Below are 18,845 nucleotides of genomic sequence, written 5' to 3'. Positions count from 1 at the left end.
ATTGGTCATTTCGCTCCATTGCTGCTCAGAAGCAAATGAGGAGTGACTGCACTCCCTGGTGACAGAGCCTAAGAGGAAAGCTGGGACATTTAAAATGAAACACTTCCGCTCACCACGGTTTGAATGAATAACCAGTATTGATACTGAGAGTTAGCAGGGGGTGCCACATCCTGAGAGACTTTCATGTAAGTTGTGCAGGCCTCTCCCACAAGTAGAGCAAGTATAGGGGATTGGGTTCAGTTGAGAAGCAGTTATTCTTCATCCAACCCACAAAACCTACCACTTCAGTAGCTCCCTGAGGTACTTTGATCTTTGGTGTCTTGGCTCAGAGTGCTTATCCATTGGGTTAGAGCAAATGTGAAATGACTCATTGGCTATGAGGTTTTAGCGCAGATTTTCAGTTTTAATATGAAGGTATTATGACCCATATCAGATGAACTGTTCAAGGACCGCTGACATCCATCTGTCTACATGGTTTGCCAGTTTCAGACTGCCAATATTTAGCCAGTTTAAGATTTGTTTTTTGTATCTTTTTCATTTGTAGACTATCAAGAGAGCTTTTCCTGTCAAAGTCTGCAACTTAAAAATATTATTTACAAGTTCTTTTTCATTTCATCCCGGATCTTTGAGTATGTGCAGGGTGAAATTAATCTAAGGCACTTTGGTGTCTGAGAGGCTAGGATAAATCATTACAAGTAAACATATATCTGAGTTATGATCATGTTACTTCTAAAGAAATCCTCAAGAATAGGAATAAATGTGCAGCACCAACCCCGTCACCGCAGATTTACAGCAGGAAATCAAATGGTAACATAATATAGATGTTACATTTCATAGAATTACAATTTTGGGGAAAGTACTTGGAGTACTTTATTGTAATATAGCACAATGGATGTTTTAAAGGCAAGTTGAATTGCAGAACATTAATTATTAATTATGATAATAAAACCTTATAATAAATCAGTTACAATATATTGTAAAATTTACATAGTTAAAATGTGAAATGCTTTCAGCCTATGAATCTTGGAAATATCAAATAGACTTTGTGAGTGCATTAACGACACAAGCATTGTGGTGGACGTAATATTTTATTGCAAAATGAACACTTCCACAAAACCCGGGGTAGGAAAATATATATGATGCACAGAGAAACAGAAACAAAAATACATTTAATTGCCCATTATAATGATGGCAGATTAAAGAAAGCTGAGAGCTGGTATATTTGTTGATACTGTATAAAATAAAACTGTAGCATATTGTTGTTTCTGTTCATCAATGTTACAGGGAGATGACCATTCATTACCTAAAACAGCTTTGGGTTCAGACATCCAAATGGAATTCATGATGAAGTCAGACATAAAGGTTTTGTTTTGAGAATGATAACTGTGAAGGTTGAGTGTACTACTTCCCGACCTGCAGGGAGTTTTAACTAAACCTCATTATCTGACAAACAAATAAAACCATCACACTGGAAATTACAATAACAATAGAAAAACATATAGCAGCATCCTTTATACATCATATTGATATATATAATAAGCATAATCATATAAAAATAAATGCAACAATTTGTTCCCCAATCATTAAAAAAGTACAAAATATGACATGACCCCTTCCCAGAGCACCAGTAAAAATGTGCCAGACAATAAAAACAAAATTCATCCTTAAGTGCCATTAAAATGTTTTATCATAGGACTTTTATAATCAGTATTCATACACAGCTATTTGTTAAAAAGGCAGGCATGGCACAAAGATAAAACAAACGTAATACTATTGACAAATATGTACAAAACAAAATATTAGTGAACCATTCCAAGATATTTACAGTTTATAAAATTTCCCACTAAAGATGACAAATTGAAAACTCCATGCAAGTGAGTCCAGACAGGTTCTCATTGTGTATGTGTCAAGTTTTTGTTGCTCGGTTTATGCTGTCATGGAGACGACCTCTAACCCCTGGAGTGTAGCAAAGCCAGAAACATTTCAGTCATTGAGTTTGACAACAGGGCTTGATTACTGCCTATTCACAGGCCCAAGTGCGCTTTCTGTTTGGTGAAGCCGCCCTCTGGGGCACTCAAATCACAGCAAACACCCGGAACGCCTTCCCTCCAGGAGGATTTTGAAGACTGTGGGGAAAGAAAGAAAAAAGAGGGAGAGTCAGTCTGAGTGCGGCATGTGTCAGATACAGAATATGTCCCGGCCTTTTGCAGAAAGATGTATGACAGACACACACAAACAGATAGATTTCAGGTTTTACGGCGAAATGTCCACGTCAGTGTGTCGTCTGACACTCTGATGACAGATAGGACACAAACAGATAGAGGCTGAAGTTCCCTGAGAAAACAGATAAACCACTATTTCTACACAAACACAAGGGACTTCATGTGTTAATCCAACAAAGACAGACATGTTGTGAAGTAAAAAGAGACAGATAAATGATGGGCAGATACTAACAGACGTCAAGCCTCTCAGCATTGTGACAAAGATAAATGTAGTGGAGAGAGACAAGGAAAGACAGAGAGGGCAGAAAGAGAGATGGCAGGCTATAATGAATGAGACTGTGTGTGTCTGTCCTCTGCACAGGTCATGTTAACAACAGTCATTCTGTAGACAATAGAACAATCCAAAGTTGGTGTAATTTAATGTCTATAAATAAATGGAACAGACTATACAGTATATGGGTCACGTTAGCTTTAAACAGAGGCTGGTACTGACCTGTAACCTTAATGCTGTTGTACTGGTACAGCATGGATTCAAGACATGCTCTCACTGTATTAGCATCAGCAAAGTCTTTTCCTGGGCAATCACAAGCTCCCCTCTTTGTTAACAGTCCCTTTCAGTCACTGAGGACTCATTATGTAGGAATAATTTTGAACTTTTGAATGATTATGGTGACAGACATCTACTTTACCGTGACAGTTATAGGTTAGTCTCTGCCCCAATATTGCCAAAGTCGTCACTAAAATCTTGGCTCATAAGTTTTATTACATCCTGCCAAAAACAAATCATACCGACCAAAGGCTTGATTTAAAATACTGCGTTCTTCAATATCAGTCTGTCATCCAACATTATTAATTTATCTTCTAACTCAAAAAGTCGAATGAAGGCTACTTCATTTTCTTAAGGCAGAGGAGCTATGTGACTAAGCAGAGTGCAAGACTTTTTTACACTCTGGATATATTTGGGTTGGGTGAATTCTTTATTGCCTGGGTTAAGCTTCTTAACATTCCAACAGCCTCCGTACAAACCAATGATATCTCTCATTTCCTACTCTGTGTTCGCACGTGGCACCGAACAGGGTTGTCTATTCGCACCCCTCCTCTTTGAAGCATACACAGAAAAAAGATGGGGCGATATTACCAAAAATATACCTCTATGCCGATGACTCGTCTCTCTCTTTGAAAACCTCGTGCTTCGGGTCCTTTATTCTAAGTTTGCTGCTGTCTCTGATTATGAACTCAGTTAAGCAAGAGTTGACTGTTCCCTGTAAATGTGTCTCTAAGTCCTGCTTTGTGTACCTTTTTTTAAAATGGCATCAAGTAAAGTATAATTACCTGTAAATCAACAACACATGGGAGTTAATAAACTGCATCTTACTGTACATTGTCGATGTGACCTGTATGGCCTCAGTGATTTGACCTGTGCACGGGTTCAGATGGGGAAAGCCCATTATGGTCCCCATAATTGATGCCCTCTCTTACTGTATTAGAGCAATAAAACACTCCGTAAATGGTGACAGCTCAGATGTTTTACATTTTAAGTTACAAGTACTGCCTGAACGAACACACTCAAAGCCTTCCAAAGCCTATTTTCCATCCTTTTACTTCAAGGTTCAAGAGTTTGATGAGACAGCAAGTCATCTGAAACTATTATTAACTATCCATCATCTAAAACTTTGCTGATAGGTGTGGTATGTGCATTGACTGAGTTCTCAAATAGCTTTTTCCATTCTTAAATATCATAGTATATCAATATCAAAAATCTGGTTGTGCAAGGGTAAACCTGTAACCAAAAATCACATTTTTAAATGCCTAAGGCATGTATTTTCAGATATATCACATAATCAAGTTTTTGTCTTACAAAAGTACACCTTTTAAACAATTTATTTAACATCCACCTAAACATAACCAGACAAAGCACTGAACTATAATGTACATGCATAAGAAGTTGTTTCTATTCTCTTCTGCATGACCCAATTTTCACTTCCCTTCCTTCTCCAATGTGTTACGTGAGAGCAGTTGGGGACTAATTTGAAGTATGTGTTTTCACAAAAAGAAAAGGAAGAGTCTAAGGCAGACTCCATCCAGAATCCTTCTTCTTGTCTATATCCATCTTCATTTCTTCAATGATATTGGTTGGACTAAGCTAGAACTGTCTACAATTTTAACCAATATTGATCTGGTTTGTGATAGATGCTGGTAGGATTCTGCTTCCTCAGTGCATATGTTTTGGCTTTTCCCTGCTCTGCATTCATCCTGGCATTTCCTTTATATGAGCCACTAGATTAAGCTTCGGACCTTTGTCCGGTTGTTGCCCTTTTTGGCTCACAACCAAAAAAAACAAAAACAAACCCCTCCCAGAATTACGTAAAGATGCACTCATCTTCTCTACTCTGATTGCCAAGCAATTAATTATTTTAAACTAGAAGCATGCTAATCACCCTCCCTTGTGCACTGCATGAGAGATGTAATGAACTGCCTGCATCTTGAAAAGATTAGGTCCACAAGGGAGGGCAGAGTGGATAAATTTCTCTCTACCTGAAAGCCATTGATTTCTCACTCCTCCTCTCTATGCCCCAGCAAATTAACCCCTTCACTTTCTACCCAAGATTTAAGAGAGAATACTGATGTAGGACCATAAATCTCACTAAGTTAATTCAATTCCAGTATACCCGAAACCTTCTGATGTTAAATGTATTTTGTGTTTTTACACTATTCTGTTTGAGGATTTTGTGTTATTGTTTATAGGACTGTGTTTTGACCTCTGCTGTTTGCACATGCCCAGATATTGCCGTCCATTCCATAGCCTTTGTTGCTAAGGTTGTTTCATGGGTTGTTTGCATTGTCCACTTACATATTTCAGATTGGATTATGGGAGTAGTTTCCATTTCAAGTAAAGAACAAGAAAAATAGGTGAAATCCAACTGCTCTTGTTTGATTACGTAGCATCGGAAACCGCCAGGAGTCTGCCAAGATGCAGCTTCCAACAGCTAACCAGTCAGGACAGAGTGGGCTCATCAGGAGGGGGCCTTAAAGAGACTGGAGCTAAAACGGCCTGTTTCAGACAGAGGCTGAACTGAAGGGCTGCATAAAGGGCGAGTATAAGATAAATAAGTTTTTTAACAGTAAATCATGCAAAGATATTCCAATAGAGCCCCAGAATATAAATATGGGCCTGGAAATGTGCATGATACGTCCCTTTAAGAAAAAACAAAAAAGAAAAAAACCCAAGTTACACTAAATATGCACACGGCAATGGAAATCAGCATGTTTTACATTCCAGCCTGAAACATATAGGTCAGCTTAGTATTTAGGAGATTAGCCATGAGACGTCCCATACCTTTCAGAGACAATGCCATTTTGATATGAGGCAATGTAGTGTTTCCGCTTGTCCACTGGCATCACATCGATGTAGCCACCCACATCGTTCTTGATGACTCCAGCATGGACCGCTGCCCGGCATACACTGGACTTCTGCAGGAGCAATGCAAGAAGAAAGATAATATCTGAGAAAGGCTGATTCAGTTCTGTGATGACCTGAATGGTGAAAAGGTTTTACTCATTTAAATTCAAAAAGAGAGACTTACATCAGAGTATATTGTGGTGCCAATTACTCTGGATATGTGCGGGTTCTCTTCTAAACAGTTTCTCGGGCAGAATAATCTAAAAAGGGAACAGTTGAATATGGATAAATTTACATGAAGGTGGGGACCTTGAGTTAATAAGGAGATTGACGTGCAGTCAAACATACAGCCAGGTTTGTACCTCGGGCAATGTTTTGCAGGCTTTTGGTATGGACACAGCTGTGCCACTGTGGTTTCACATGTGATGGCTATGACTGCAAGACAGAAATACAGCGTTTTCCAGCACAGCTAATCATGTGTAATTTCATATGAAATGTAACACATCATAATTAAAGTGTCACATCGTTGTTAGTAGATGTCACACATACCTGCTACTCTGGAAACTGTGAAGGAATTAGCACTCTGATATTTTCTGTCAAGGGAAAACACACACAACATGACATTAGACCACATTATTTCCCCCTATTTTTAGTACTTTTTTTTTTTTTTTTACCAATATCACTATCAAATATTATCAGTATAAATTCCAAATATTACTGTCTCACCCTAGAGATGGTACTCCATTCTTGTTGGATTTGATGAAAAAGTCCTTTCTTCCTTGCCTTGTTACATCCATCCATCCTCCATCATTATCTATGACACCAGCATGTAGACCAGCTCTGCAAACACTGGATTGCTACAAAAAAGAGAGCATATTATTCAGACCATTATTTACTTTGCATGTCATTTTGCTGACACAGTAGTAAGCAAGTAGCATTTCAATGTCTTGCTCAAGGACCCACTCACCATTTCATAGTAAACTGTCCCAACTACTTTTCCTGTAGCATCTAAGCATCCAGCTGGACACTCATATCTGTGGAGTAATACAGAATAAAATAGGTGAAAATGCACTTTATAGTATTCATTGTGTTTCATGAGTTTTCAACATATTTCATCTTAACTGTACCTATTGCATGGCGTTCCTTTACACTGATCACGAAGCTTAGTGTCACATTTCACAAGCTGAGCTGAAACACATAAACATAAAAGCCTTTCAATACTCGTACAGGAACCAACATGCATCAGCTGGCTGCTGCTAAAAGCCTGAGGTGAGTTACACTAAGTGAAGAGTATTGTCGTGATGCTTCAAGAGCCAAAAGAGACGAATTCCTGCAACAAGGTTCAGGGTGGTCAGCAATACTGGAGGAAGTGTCTCAGCTTACAAGCACAGGCCCCTTGCACTGCAGAGAGGAAGCCATTTAAAAACCACAGCGAGCCCCTCTCACCCCTCAACCCCTCTCAGCCGGCCAAAAGCAAACACACACTCAGGGGATCATGCTAAAATAGAGCTCCCCTCCCTTCTCCAAAGAGTGACTTGCAATATTAAGTACACTTCAGAAACTGTCAGGGTTAATCAGGGAGATGACAGATAAAGGCTACAGAACATCAAGGCAATTTAAGATAAATTGCAAGAAAAACATTTCCGGTCAAGGCCTTTTTTTGCTCACGTTATACATTATTGCTCACTAAGCAGACAGCTATTCACAAATTCTTTGGTTTTGACTCAATTTTGAAAAAAAGTGTTCTTTTTCTTTAGATCTTGTCCTATACAGTTCATCGTACCACTCTGTGCACCTCCCATCCCCAAAACCAGATCCTACACCCCCCATTTTGAGATGAAACTAGATCCAGAATAAACAGTTAAATGGCAGCTTACACATCTGCTGTGTGTTGACCACTTCATTCTTCTGCAGGTCCACTGTGGGGGGCTTGGTGGGGGCTGGGTTGGGGAGACTGGGAGGCTCGGGCTTTGAGACCCGGGGCCGGGGCTTTTGCGGAGTACGGGGGGCCTCTGGCTCAATGAAGTTGTATTCTTCCGTTTCCTCTTGTGGAGGGTTGGAATTGTCATCTTCAAGTAAAGTCACAAAAATGTAATGAGCAAATATTTTCTCAGCTTCTCTTCCTCTGTCTTTCTGTTTTGTCAACACATACCTTTGTAGCAGAGGTTGTCCTTGCAGCCTCCTCCATAACTGGGAGGACAGGCAGAGCATGGTGTCCCATGTTTATAAGGTGCATGGCCCCACCAGTTCCCCCTGTTTAGGTCACATAACAAGTAATGTTTATGGAACACAACACACACAACTTAAACAAATCTGATAACTCACTGCTTTCTAACTCCTTTTTGTGTGACTATTTTGAACTTCAACTATGAGTGAAAACACATTTGAAATTCAGCAGCCAAAGATACTGTCAGATCAAAATGACACGAGAGCATATCTAAGATTTTTATCACTCTTCTAGCCTGTATAACAGTCATGCATCTGTGAAAGAACATCAACAACAAATGTGCTTACTTTGGTGAATAATTGCAGACAAGATAGACAGCTTTGGCCCAAATCTGTCCCCACACATTCATGTTGTAACACAAGTTGACGGCACAGCCAATCCGACTGCTGGTGGCCCACACCAGCTATAAAAGACAGACCATGGAAAACTAAATTGCAGTACTGATAACAAAGCCTTAGGTTAAATCAAGTCTTTGAAATCCTGAAAAGAAATTGTACAATCCAGACTTGGCTACCTGTGTGTAATGAGTGCAAACCGGGCCGGAGCATCTGAAGGGGCAGTAGGGGTTACACTCCTGAGGGTAAGGGAAGGAATAGTCTTTCACTTCATCATACCAGGCCTGCACATGGAACGTAGGTGGACGGTACCTGGAGAGAATGAGTAAGCGTACCTCTGATGACAATGTTCCAAACAACATTTCTATCGTCTTGTGTCTCTATTGGTGTGGGAGTTAGCATTATGCATCAAAGCTGATCGCACAGTATTTTTACATACCCCTACTGTATATGAACTTTAAGTGTTAGAATATGTTTTAAGAATTGATGTATTAAAATTCACATGTATCCTTTCCAAAATGACAAAAAGCTGTTCTTCAAAATGTGTTCCAAGATACAGGTGTTACTGTAGCAGAGATAACATACAGCAGACATGTCTGACAGGGTGCTTTAAATTCTTTGATACATAATATGGATGAAAAGAAAAATAATTTGCACTACACTCAGCTACACAACAAAAATATGTTGTAAGCATTCATTATTAACCGCAGTGATGTGAACACATCTGTTAAGACTGCCATTAAGCTTCTACCTAGCAATCAAACATTTGTGCTCTCTGAACAGATTGTAGTTACTGAGGACTAACAATAATTTTTCACCAGGTGTTGCTGCTTAATAGAATGAAGAGGCCATCTTGACTGTGGAGTGATATGATTAGATGTGAAACAAGGATCTCTTATGTGAAGCAGTGCTGTATTCAGATACTCTGAGTGATCAAATGAACAAACACATGTAACAGTCTTTATTCCACTTGCCATATGTGCAGTGTTGGCTCACAACACTCTCTTTCAGTAGGTAAATGCAGCTGGTAGCTCTGTTAACTTTGCCAGTACATGAGAAATATGCCCAAGGCAGGTTGTTTAGCTTAGCACTTTGCACAAATATAGTGAATTCATATTAATGTGTCCCCTGTATAATTAGTGTTGTTGAAATGCTACTAAGAAGGGTAACAAGTGGATGTAATGCATTTTACAGTGCTAAATTGCACATAAAGTGAAATAGTGCAATAGTGCAACAAGCAAGCAAGCGATTGTGCTAAAATAATTCTCTTTTTTAGTGTGCTAAGTCTGAGTCAACATATTCTGTTCCTATCCAGGTCTTTATTTTCATGTTGCTATATTTGTTATATCATTTCTACTGTGTAACTTTGCCAGTTCCTGAGAAATATGCCAGACTGTGCTGGGTCTGAGCCGACCATGGTGACACAGGCCTCCCATCCATCATTCCTTCACTCAAGGGGTTGTCAAGGGGTTGCTTAACAGGCCAGTTTCAGTGGTGTCTGGCTTAGCTCAGTTACATCAAGTTACACACATATAGATGCTGACTTTAAAGACCTTAAATGTTTTCACCAGGGCAATGTTTAACTTCAACCTTTGATAATATACAAGTCAACATGGAGTATGCCTAAACTGTGCATACTGGATTATTATTTACCTTCCCCAGTGGGCTCCCAGATTTTGTCCGATCTGTGGCAGCAAGCTGGCAGGACCATGTTCCCAAAGGCAGGTCTCAGCCCACTCTTCTGCCGTCCGCTCCAACTCTGTGTCCCACACCTGTGCAGAAACAGAAAAACAAAATGAGCTAGTTTTCCGGATTATATTTAATGATTAGTAGAAATAAACTGATCCATTGTAATGCAAAGCTGCTGATATTGCTACTAATGGACTATAAGATACGATGTCAGGTCATAGAACGGCTAGTGAGTAACTGGAGATATTCACTGCTGTACACTATTTGCTCAGCTGTCAGTAATGTGATGTGAAGTGTTATCAGAACACACACTAAACCAGTGTTACTCATCATGTGCCATGAGGACTATGAGCTGCTACACGAAAATATATACAAAAATAATACATTGATCTCTGCTGCTGCTGTATAAAGAGCTCTCATTTCTTGTTGCTGCTCAGCTGACTTGCCCCGGATGGGTTTTCCCTTAAGATTGGGTGTTATTCCAAAAATGCAAAAGCTGTTTTTCCTTAAGTAATACTTTCCATATGTCTCTGGTGAGATGTCTGGGTGCAAGCTTTTGTTTCACTTTACCTCTCCCTGAATTGCCCTCTCAGTCAAGTTTGGCTCTGGTTGGATACTAAGGGATCATATTCCCATTCTGGGGTTTTCTGGGAATGCAAAGAGTGTCCTTCCTCTCTGCTGACCTACATTCTACCATAAAAAATGCTAAAATAACACCAGCTCTAATTCCTTTGAAGGACACTGTATGTTCATTTAATTGCACACCTTCGCTTTCACCTTCAGTGTGGGATGTCTAAAATAACGGGTTCCTATGAGAAAGTCAGTTAGTTTACGTGTGTGTGTGTGTGTGTGTGCATGAGCACATGCATTAGTATACCAGTGGAGGTGTCAGAAGTTTTCACATATCACACATTGGGCCCTGGAAGTCATAGCTTACCCTCAGTGAAATCTCATCCAATAACAGACACTAAAATAACTCCCCGGTTTCCAGCACCACCTCCTCCTCCATCGTCTGTCACCCACTTTCAGTCCCACCAGAAACAACCGCTGTTCTCTGCATTACTCCCGAAACACACACCTACCTAACAACAGGATGTCTGGCAGCCCAGCAAATTAACTCTTAACTTTGAGCAGTTTCTTCAGCTCTTTCTGGGAATCCTGTTAGCTGTTGAGTGGATGTGTTTGTTTAAATCAACAACACCGAGGTATTATTGGCAGCCTCGATTAAACAGTGTGGTATGTCAAATTCTTGGGCCAAAACTTGTAGAAAAGTTAAATAACTGACATGTAGAAAAAATAAACAATTGGAGGTGTGGAGTATGTTTTTCACTCATCTCTACACCTGCATAGATGAAGGTACCAGTGTTGTAACACCTTCATTGATTGTAGCTTGTCATCTGTCTTGCACAATGAGGCCAAATGATGTCTGACAGAACCAGGACTAAAAAAGACAATTTGTTTACCAGCAACTATATCTCGGTTCAGAAATTACTTCTGTTAGCAGTGAGCTGCAAATCAATTTCAGTAGGTCATATCCATGTTGTAATCCTTGGTTGTCCCGTTTTGCCTCTATAATAGCTAATGGAGAGATTTAAGCCTGGTCATCATCAGTAGCAGAAGAACGCTGAAGGAAGCTGTTCAGTCATGACCTCGATTTCTAACTATGTCATTTTCTCCTTCGATTTTCTCAGCAAGTGACCTCCTCGCATGAGAAAATAATCAATGTTTACACTGATAAGCAGACTGAAACACATTGAATTGAGTTGTGGTAACTGCCATACGATCTGCAAACCACAGCACACAGGATGCTCTGTACTTGATCGAGGTCAACACAAGGGGTCTGAAAGCATTTAACTGTAGCCACAAGTACAGTAGGTCTCCTGCCAGCAGTGGCAAATACTGGTTACGGTGTCTTGGAGAGGAACATTGCTGATTATGGTATGTATCACAAGACATGATTTGTGATATTCGTGACAAGCAGCACCCTTCCAGCTGAGGAACTCCTTCTATCGTCCTCGAACTTGCAGAGAAAGCAGGCTTGGAAAATGTCAGCTGAGACATATTTTTCAGCTGCTGAATCTGGTACAGAGTGCAGCCGGCTTGTCAAGCTGCTGTTGTTTGCACAGTTAGCCCAGCAGGGGAGACCTCGTAACCAAGACCCCCCCCCCCCATCCCTCCCCACCCCACGCACACACACACACACACACCCGCCCTTCCATCCCAACCGCACTTCTGCTGGGGCCCGTAAAGAAAAACACCTCCCCTGCTAAAGTCTCTCAGCGCTGTGCACACTGCATTGTTTATTTCACTTAACACTTCATTCGTGGCCAGGGATTTAGTTTTTTTTCGGTCCTTGGTCATCTGGTTGCATTTCAAAGGCTACAGAGGGGTACTTCCTTTGCAAGTTGGGGTTTCCTGCTCATAATCAATTGTGCATGCAGAGAAATACTGGAAAGCGGCAAAAAGATATGGGAATTGGAGAAAGTAAATAAGTGAAATAAGAAACTTGACAGAAGATGTAGGAGGACAAGGCGATAAGATGTGCGAGAGAGAAGACAGGGTACAAATGGGAGACTTAATAAAAAGCTTAAAGGTCGGACATGTGATTCATCGTAAAGAATACTGTACATGACATTAGTGAAAAGCAGGTTTGCCATATGTGTTAATCTATATTAATCTGCCTGCCCTAACCAAAACATTGCTGTTATTCCCACAGCGATACAGTCTTAGTTGGTATGCCATTTTTCATACAGTGCATTCCAGCTCACAGCTCATATCAAAGGTCCTGGGACTGACCATTGTCTGAACTTTTTCAACCAGTGAATCCCATTATCTCCCTATTATCATGGAAGATAGTTTGACCAGCACAGCACAGCACAGCAAATCATTTTAGGATTGGAAATCACATTTGTAAAGTTGTAGAAAAATATTAACTGTCAAAGGGAACTGTCTCAGTCAATAGGCATCAAAAGAAGCTGCACCGGTTAATGGTAGGGTTGGACTGATATTTTGGTTTGGTCTGATTTTGGCCTTTAAATGCTAGATATATTAATATCAATGATAACATTATCAACAATAAATAACTAACACATTTTATCATCAGCTACCAAAATAAATTTAAAGTTCCTCCAGGCTAAAGCTGCTTAAAAGCAGTCTGTTTGTTTTCTTTTCAGATGAACCTGCTGCTGGACATCGGCAGTTAGAATTTGAAAATGGAGGCCTTTCCAAGCCTGGAAGCCAGGAAGACATTCCTGCTATACAGGAGAAGGAACTCTAAGACTCTGATTTGATGTAGATGTCTGCAGCAACCCCATTTTCAAAAAGAGGAACCAGAAGGTGTTTTCCAAGCACTTCTCAAGCATCAGGTGAGAGGATGCAGGTTTTGTTTTGTCATTCGAATTTGCTAATTTAATCTACATGTGTTTTGCGTGTCTGGACAGTTTTATGACCTTGCTCTCTGAAGTATTCTGTGAAAGCTGAATACGACCAGTGTAATAATGTCCAGTTCAGTGATATTAGGGTGGCATCTCTGCTATTTTTGGATAAAATTATCCTTTTGGCTTCACTGAAGCGTGACCTCTTCCCCTTCCTTTTTTAATCTGTGTCTTGTGAGTCCTTCAACTATTTCGAAGTACAGCAGTAAATGACGGTATTACCCTTTTAACATTGAAGCTGTCTAAATACTATTTCAAAGCCTTGTCCACATTACTGTAATTAAACATCTTGGGAATAGTTAATTCAAGGCAAATTTATTAGTCTAGACTTTAATTATTGTCTTATTGGCCTTCACAGGTTGTGAATCGCAACAGCCACATTATCCACCAATAAATTGAAATGACAAACGCCTGCAGTATGACTCTGACTCATCCCGAACAGAAAAATGTCAGTACAGCTTTATCTTAAACCGCTAACATCACCGCCACCTCAGACCAGACCTGAGTGCAGCCCGCTTTCTCCCATGATGCCATCTGTTGGTCTTACAGCGCTTCAAAGACTGACACTTTACTGTTTATACCTGTGGGTCAACATTTGAGTAAGAGGCTGAACCACTGTCCCCTTGCTAAAGCTGCATTGAAGCTTTGTGGATCGCTACGGAGTGTGAATGCTTAATGGAATTTTTTTGGGCCTCTGTGTTGGATAATGACAGAATGGGAACGGAGCCACAGGGATAAGAGAGAGGGAGGCAGAGAGAGAGGGCAAGAAAAGGAAACAGATGAAGGGGGAGGAAAAAGGGGGGGATTTGAACTGATGTTATCTCTCAGTCTCTGTGATGATTGCCACAGAGGGTCTGCCGGGTTATGGTTTAATACAATGGAGACAATAACAGAGCTGATGGGCAAATGGCTGTGTATGTGCGCAAGGGTTTCTGGGTGTGAGTGTGCATCTGCATGCATGAATGTGTAGGGAGAGCAGAGGAGCATGTCGATGAAGTCTTCCAGTACACTGAAGCTGTGAGGTTTCTGAAAGGTGACAGCAGTTCAATACAGACAGACGGAAAATCTGAGAAATATGGAGCCCCGCTTTCAAAAAAAATGTGCAGAAAACCACTGAAATCCAAGTTACTTGTGACCTGAACTGTTTCTTTTCTTAATAGGAAATTATTGACATCTGCAGAATCGCAAATAACATTTCAGCACTTATCCTCATTGTCTCTTCTTACTTTGCACTCCTTCCAAATGTCTCCATCTTTCTTTTCATTTCCTCTTGCCTCACTCAGTCTCTCATTCAACCTTCTCATCTGCTTTTCAATTATTTTGACACCTGTTTTGCTATTCCGTCTCTCCATCCATCTGTCTCTCATTGCCTCTCCTCTCTGTTTGCAAATCTCCTTTCTCATCTTTAGGCCTCTATTTCTGTTTACCTATTCCTCGCTAACTTTTACTCTCTTTTCTCTCACCTCACATCCTCTTGTTGCATGCCTCTCCATATTTCACCCCTGGGTGCCCCTGCAGCTAAAAAAAAAAAAGAAAACTGTAACAGGAGACAGTAGAAAGGAGCTGTGTGCTGCTGGCTCAGCATTTCTCCACTAGAGTGTGCCTCAACCAGAGGCCTGCCAGGCAGAGCAGTGCTTTCACGCACGTACATGTACACACACACACACACACACACACACACACACAAGCGGTCCTCAAATCCAACCTCTCAATTATACAATTACACAGTCCAGCAATTGCCCCCAGCAGGAACTGTTTATTTGCCTTTGCCACAGAATAATGCTGCCTTTTGTTCTGTAGCTCTTTAAGTGGAGATGAAAGGATGATAAAACCTCATTACCTTCTGCACACTGTATTGATTTTTAAACTCCTAAGTACTCTTGGTGGCAACGTACTGTAGTGGTCAAACAATGCCTACACATGTAGTGTATTAGGAAAAGTTCCAGATGGTTGACTGTGGAGCACTGACTTTCTGAAGGTGTGTGGTGCATGTGTGTGTGTGTGTGTGTGTGTGTGTGTGTGTGTGTGTGTGTGTGTCTGCAGTGGGGGGTGAGACAGCTGGTAAAACAAGCCTTGGTGCCGTGCTCTGATTCTAATTGCACTGTGAAAAGTGATCTGGCGCTGTACACACACGTGATAGCCAAAGGATAAAGTCAAACAAATCTCTTAGCATGAGTAAAAAAAAAAAAACTAAAAAAAAATGCAGTAGTAATGTGATCATTGGCAAGTCGGAGGAATTCTCTTCTGGCAAAACAACCAAAGTCACATGCGTGCGGACTAATGTGTGTGGGGGTTCATGTGTGAAAGTGCTTAGATGCTGGCATGCTGCTTGTAAGTGAGCCAAGTGAATCAAGTGCCAGCCGGTCTGGTGACTGGGTCACTTTACTAATGCTATATGGTCCACAAGTGTACAAGACTCTTAGGGAGTTCAGAATGGGGTCAAAGCGTTTTAACACAAATAAACTGCATGAAAGTGCATTGTACACTGTTGTATGTATAAATGCACTACTTCACAGACAGTTCCTCTTCATCCTCCATCCACCTACCATGTACTCCATGTTGGAAGCGGAAGGGTAGACCTGGCCTCGCAGCTTATTGTGAAGGTCCAGGATGAGCTGAGCGTCACTGTCGGTGATTGCCCTCTTTCCTCTCTGCTTGGCCTCCCACCAGTCCCCGTCCTCGTCCAAATACTTGTCCAGAATCTGCTGCCAGCCGGTGGAGTTTGGAAGCATCACCATGGAGATGGCCGTCTGGAGCAGCAGCAGCAGGGACACGCCCCTCAGCCAGTGCGGGAACACACGTCTCATCCTGGTAAGTACTGATGACCTTTTTCAAACTCAGGTGAGATATTTGTGGTGCAGTGGGGACCAAGCCAGCACAGAAAGACTCTCCTCTACAATGTGAGCTAGTAAGGAAGTGAGAAGAGAATAAAAGAATCAATTGCGACAGTTTGGAATTGGTGTTTGGAATAGTTTTCTGGATAACTTGGGTCAATATTGAACTTGGTGAGGACAACACATTGAACCGCAGGGCTACTGGCTTGCAAACACTTGGTATGGTGCAACCTGATGTGGTTCACTGGGGTTTAATCTGGCAGGCTGGGGATGACTAGTGTGGATTAAATAAATCACTAGTAGTATTGAACTTCTTTGAACTTTTTACAACTTTTTTCTGAATTAAAAGAGAAAGAAAGCTGGAGAGCTGTTGAAAATAAGGATTACATTTCAAATCCCAATAAGTTGTATAGCTGTAGCTAATGAATTAAATAAAATGCACATAATGGTGCTTCATTGTAGCTAAAATATTAACAATTCTGTATGTGCATATGGACTTTTAAGTTGCATGCTGCAATGCTGACAGAGTCTGATATAATGAGCCAATGCCTAATGGAAAATGTAAAGAGTAATGCTCATTGAAATAGAAATGGAGTGGTGTGATTTAATGTAGACATGGGATATAATTTACCTTTAATGAATTGGAGTGGAGCCCGCTGCCTGCTTGAGATCCTGACAGAGATCTGGCTGTGAAAAAAAAACTTAAGAGAGAAAAAAAAAAAAATCCGCCTTCAAAGTGATTCAAAGTGAGTTCAGGTGGACCGGTGATGACTGTCGTTGGCTGCCATGTGATATAGATCAAAGGTATGATATGGTCGCTTCACTCCGTTTTCATCAGTTTGGGGGAGAGAGTGGACCTTTCTTCTTTCGGGATTCTTGCACCAAAGCCGCTAAAGCATCACTTATCCACATTTTATCCTCAACTTGGCTGCGCTCTACAGTGCCGCCCCTGACCACGCCTCTCCAAAGGTTGGAAACAGCCCACTGGTTTATACCAAGACCTCAAGGGTCGTGTGTGTACTATACAGTGTAGTATAAGCAGAATGGGGTTTTTTTTCTTCCCAAATGTGCTCAGAAACTCAAAGTTGAATCCTCATGATACTAAAATTCACAGAAAGTTTATGTTCCCTAGCAAAAACACATTTTTAATAATATTCCTGCAGCAACTTTTATTGATTTCTGTAGGTTTATAGTAATCCTGTTGCATTTATTTATTAGTTATGGCACTGGATCTCAAGTGTATCTCTATGATCTTCCGATAAATCCCTAAAAGAATTTTATAATCTCAGATAATATTATAATAGAAGCAGATTTTTCTCTATGATGTCTGTACAGCATCTTTCTGAATAGGACTACTCTTATTCCTTTATTATGGTTCATCCTCAGAGCAATAACATGCTCTAAAAGATTGTTGTGTGACTGTTGCCATTTTACCTGGCAACTTACTTTGTTCAAAAAAGCACTCATTTAAACCAGATATGCCTCCTGGCAGCAAAAGCGGCCCCCTTCTCTGGAGTCTTAACTGTTCACAGGTGACTCCTTGGGGGGATTAAAACACAAACCAACTCTCTGTTAATTCCAAACCCTGAACTTGTCGTCACTGTTTCCCCTCTCGCGCTCAAACACAGAGCAAATTCCATAATGGAAACAGGCAGGTTTTTGTCTTTTGTCATCTGGTCATTTTCACTGGTAGCTGGGGCACATGTGGCAACAGTAGCTAATCAACAGGCCTCAGTGTGTTTGCCCCCTATACAGACTTTCCACAGTGGGGGTGAGACACAATCTTCTTGTATTTTACCTGACAAACATAATAAACCAAACGCTGACCAAGCCAACCATGTGCCGGCAGTGATTTTGCTCTGTCTTTGTTAGTAAATCCCCTTGTTTCCATGACTCCCTGATGTTTTCTTGAGCCCTTTCCTGTCAGGTGAGTCAGGTGAGTGGACAGCTCTGTCGCTCTGGATATGTCTGACTATCAAATAGCTTTGTAAGATTCATAATTTGTGTCAGATTTATTATTCAACTTGGAAGCTAGGAGGATATCAGTTGAGCTTCGTTATTGCATATTCCAGTCTAAATTTAAAGAGTGTGTATTCCCCTAATTAAGATGCTACCAAATTAGTGTGTACTGAACACTATAGATATATATAAAACCCTCCCTTCCAGGGCGTCTCTGCTGTCTAACCTACTTCTGAAAATGTGATACAAGAGCTCTCACATTGGGGACCCACCGCATTCTGAACTTCCATAAACCCAGGGTTTACTGTCTGCTCCTTGGGTCAGTAGCAGGGGCCTCGTCCACAGCCCCAGCAGCGGCCCTCTCTCTGCGGTCAGACCCAGCAGCCCCCCCCCTCCTTTACACCGCAGCTGAAATAGCAACGCTCTCCCTTTGCTCACAACTCCCAGGAGGGAAGCACCGCCGAAAACACTCATTCATCTGCTATAGAATTAATTCTGCTCTACATTTAGATGTTGTGTGTGTGTGTGTGTGTGTGTGTGTGTGTGTGTGTGTGTGTGTGTGTATGTGTGTGTGTGACAGAGAGGAGGAGAGTTTATATGTGTGTGTCTGACAGTGAGAGAGTGAGAGGTGGTGAGGCAGCAAAGGAGTGACAGACTGCATGTGTGTGTGTGTGTGTGTGTGTGTGTGTGTGTATTTGACAGGATGAGTTAATGTGTGTGTGTCGCTACACATGCCTTCACAACA

At 41.1% G+C, this 18,845-nt stretch overlaps 1 protein-coding gene across 1 annotated transcript; it reads right to left on the bottom strand.

Annotated features, from left to right (window-relative positions):
* Positions 1 to 1,027: 1,027 nt before the first annotated feature.
* Positions 1,028 to 17,042, bottom strand: crispld1a (cysteine-rich secretory protein LCCL domain containing 1a). Its single transcript, XM_042399538.1, has 15 exons — positions 16,773 to 17,042; positions 15,854 to 16,212; positions 9,838 to 9,956; positions 8,364 to 8,496; positions 8,137 to 8,252; positions 7,775 to 7,875; positions 7,500 to 7,691; positions 6,750 to 6,810; positions 6,590 to 6,656; positions 6,349 to 6,479; positions 6,172 to 6,215; positions 5,985 to 6,057; positions 5,807 to 5,882; positions 5,560 to 5,693; positions 1,028 to 2,126 (listed from the first exon to the last, which is right to left on the bottom strand). The coding sequence occupies exons 2-15, from the start codon at positions 16,112 to 16,114 to the stop codon at positions 2,075 to 2,077; spliced, it is 1,560 nt and encodes a 519-aa protein (XP_042255472.1). The 5' UTR covers positions 16,115 to 16,212; positions 16,773 to 17,042; the 3' UTR covers positions 1,028 to 2,074.
* Positions 17,043 to 18,845: the final 1,803 nt, after the last annotated feature.

The sequence above is a fragment of the Thunnus maccoyii genome, chromosome 21, assembly GCF_910596095.1.
Source record: "Thunnus maccoyii chromosome 21, fThuMac1.1, whole genome shotgun sequence".
NCBI lineage: Eukaryota > Metazoa > Chordata > Actinopteri > Scombriformes > Scombridae > Thunnus > Thunnus maccoyii.
Note: the sequence above shows the minus strand (reverse complement) of the source record. Positions and strands in the feature narration are given on the sequence as shown.

Coding starts and splice junctions, on each gene's coding strand:
- crispld1a (XM_042399538.1), bottom strand. CDS start 16,114: ATGAGACGTGTGTTCCCGCACTGGCTGAGGGGCGTGTCCCTGCTGCTG. Junction 6,216..6,348: donor AATGGAGTACCATCTCTAGG/GTGAGACAGTAA, acceptor TTCCCTTGACAG/AAAATATCAGAGTGCTAATT. Junction 5,883..5,984: donor CCTGCAAAACATTGCCCGAG/GTACAAACCTGG, acceptor TTCCCTTTTTAG/ATTATTCTGCCCGAGAAACT.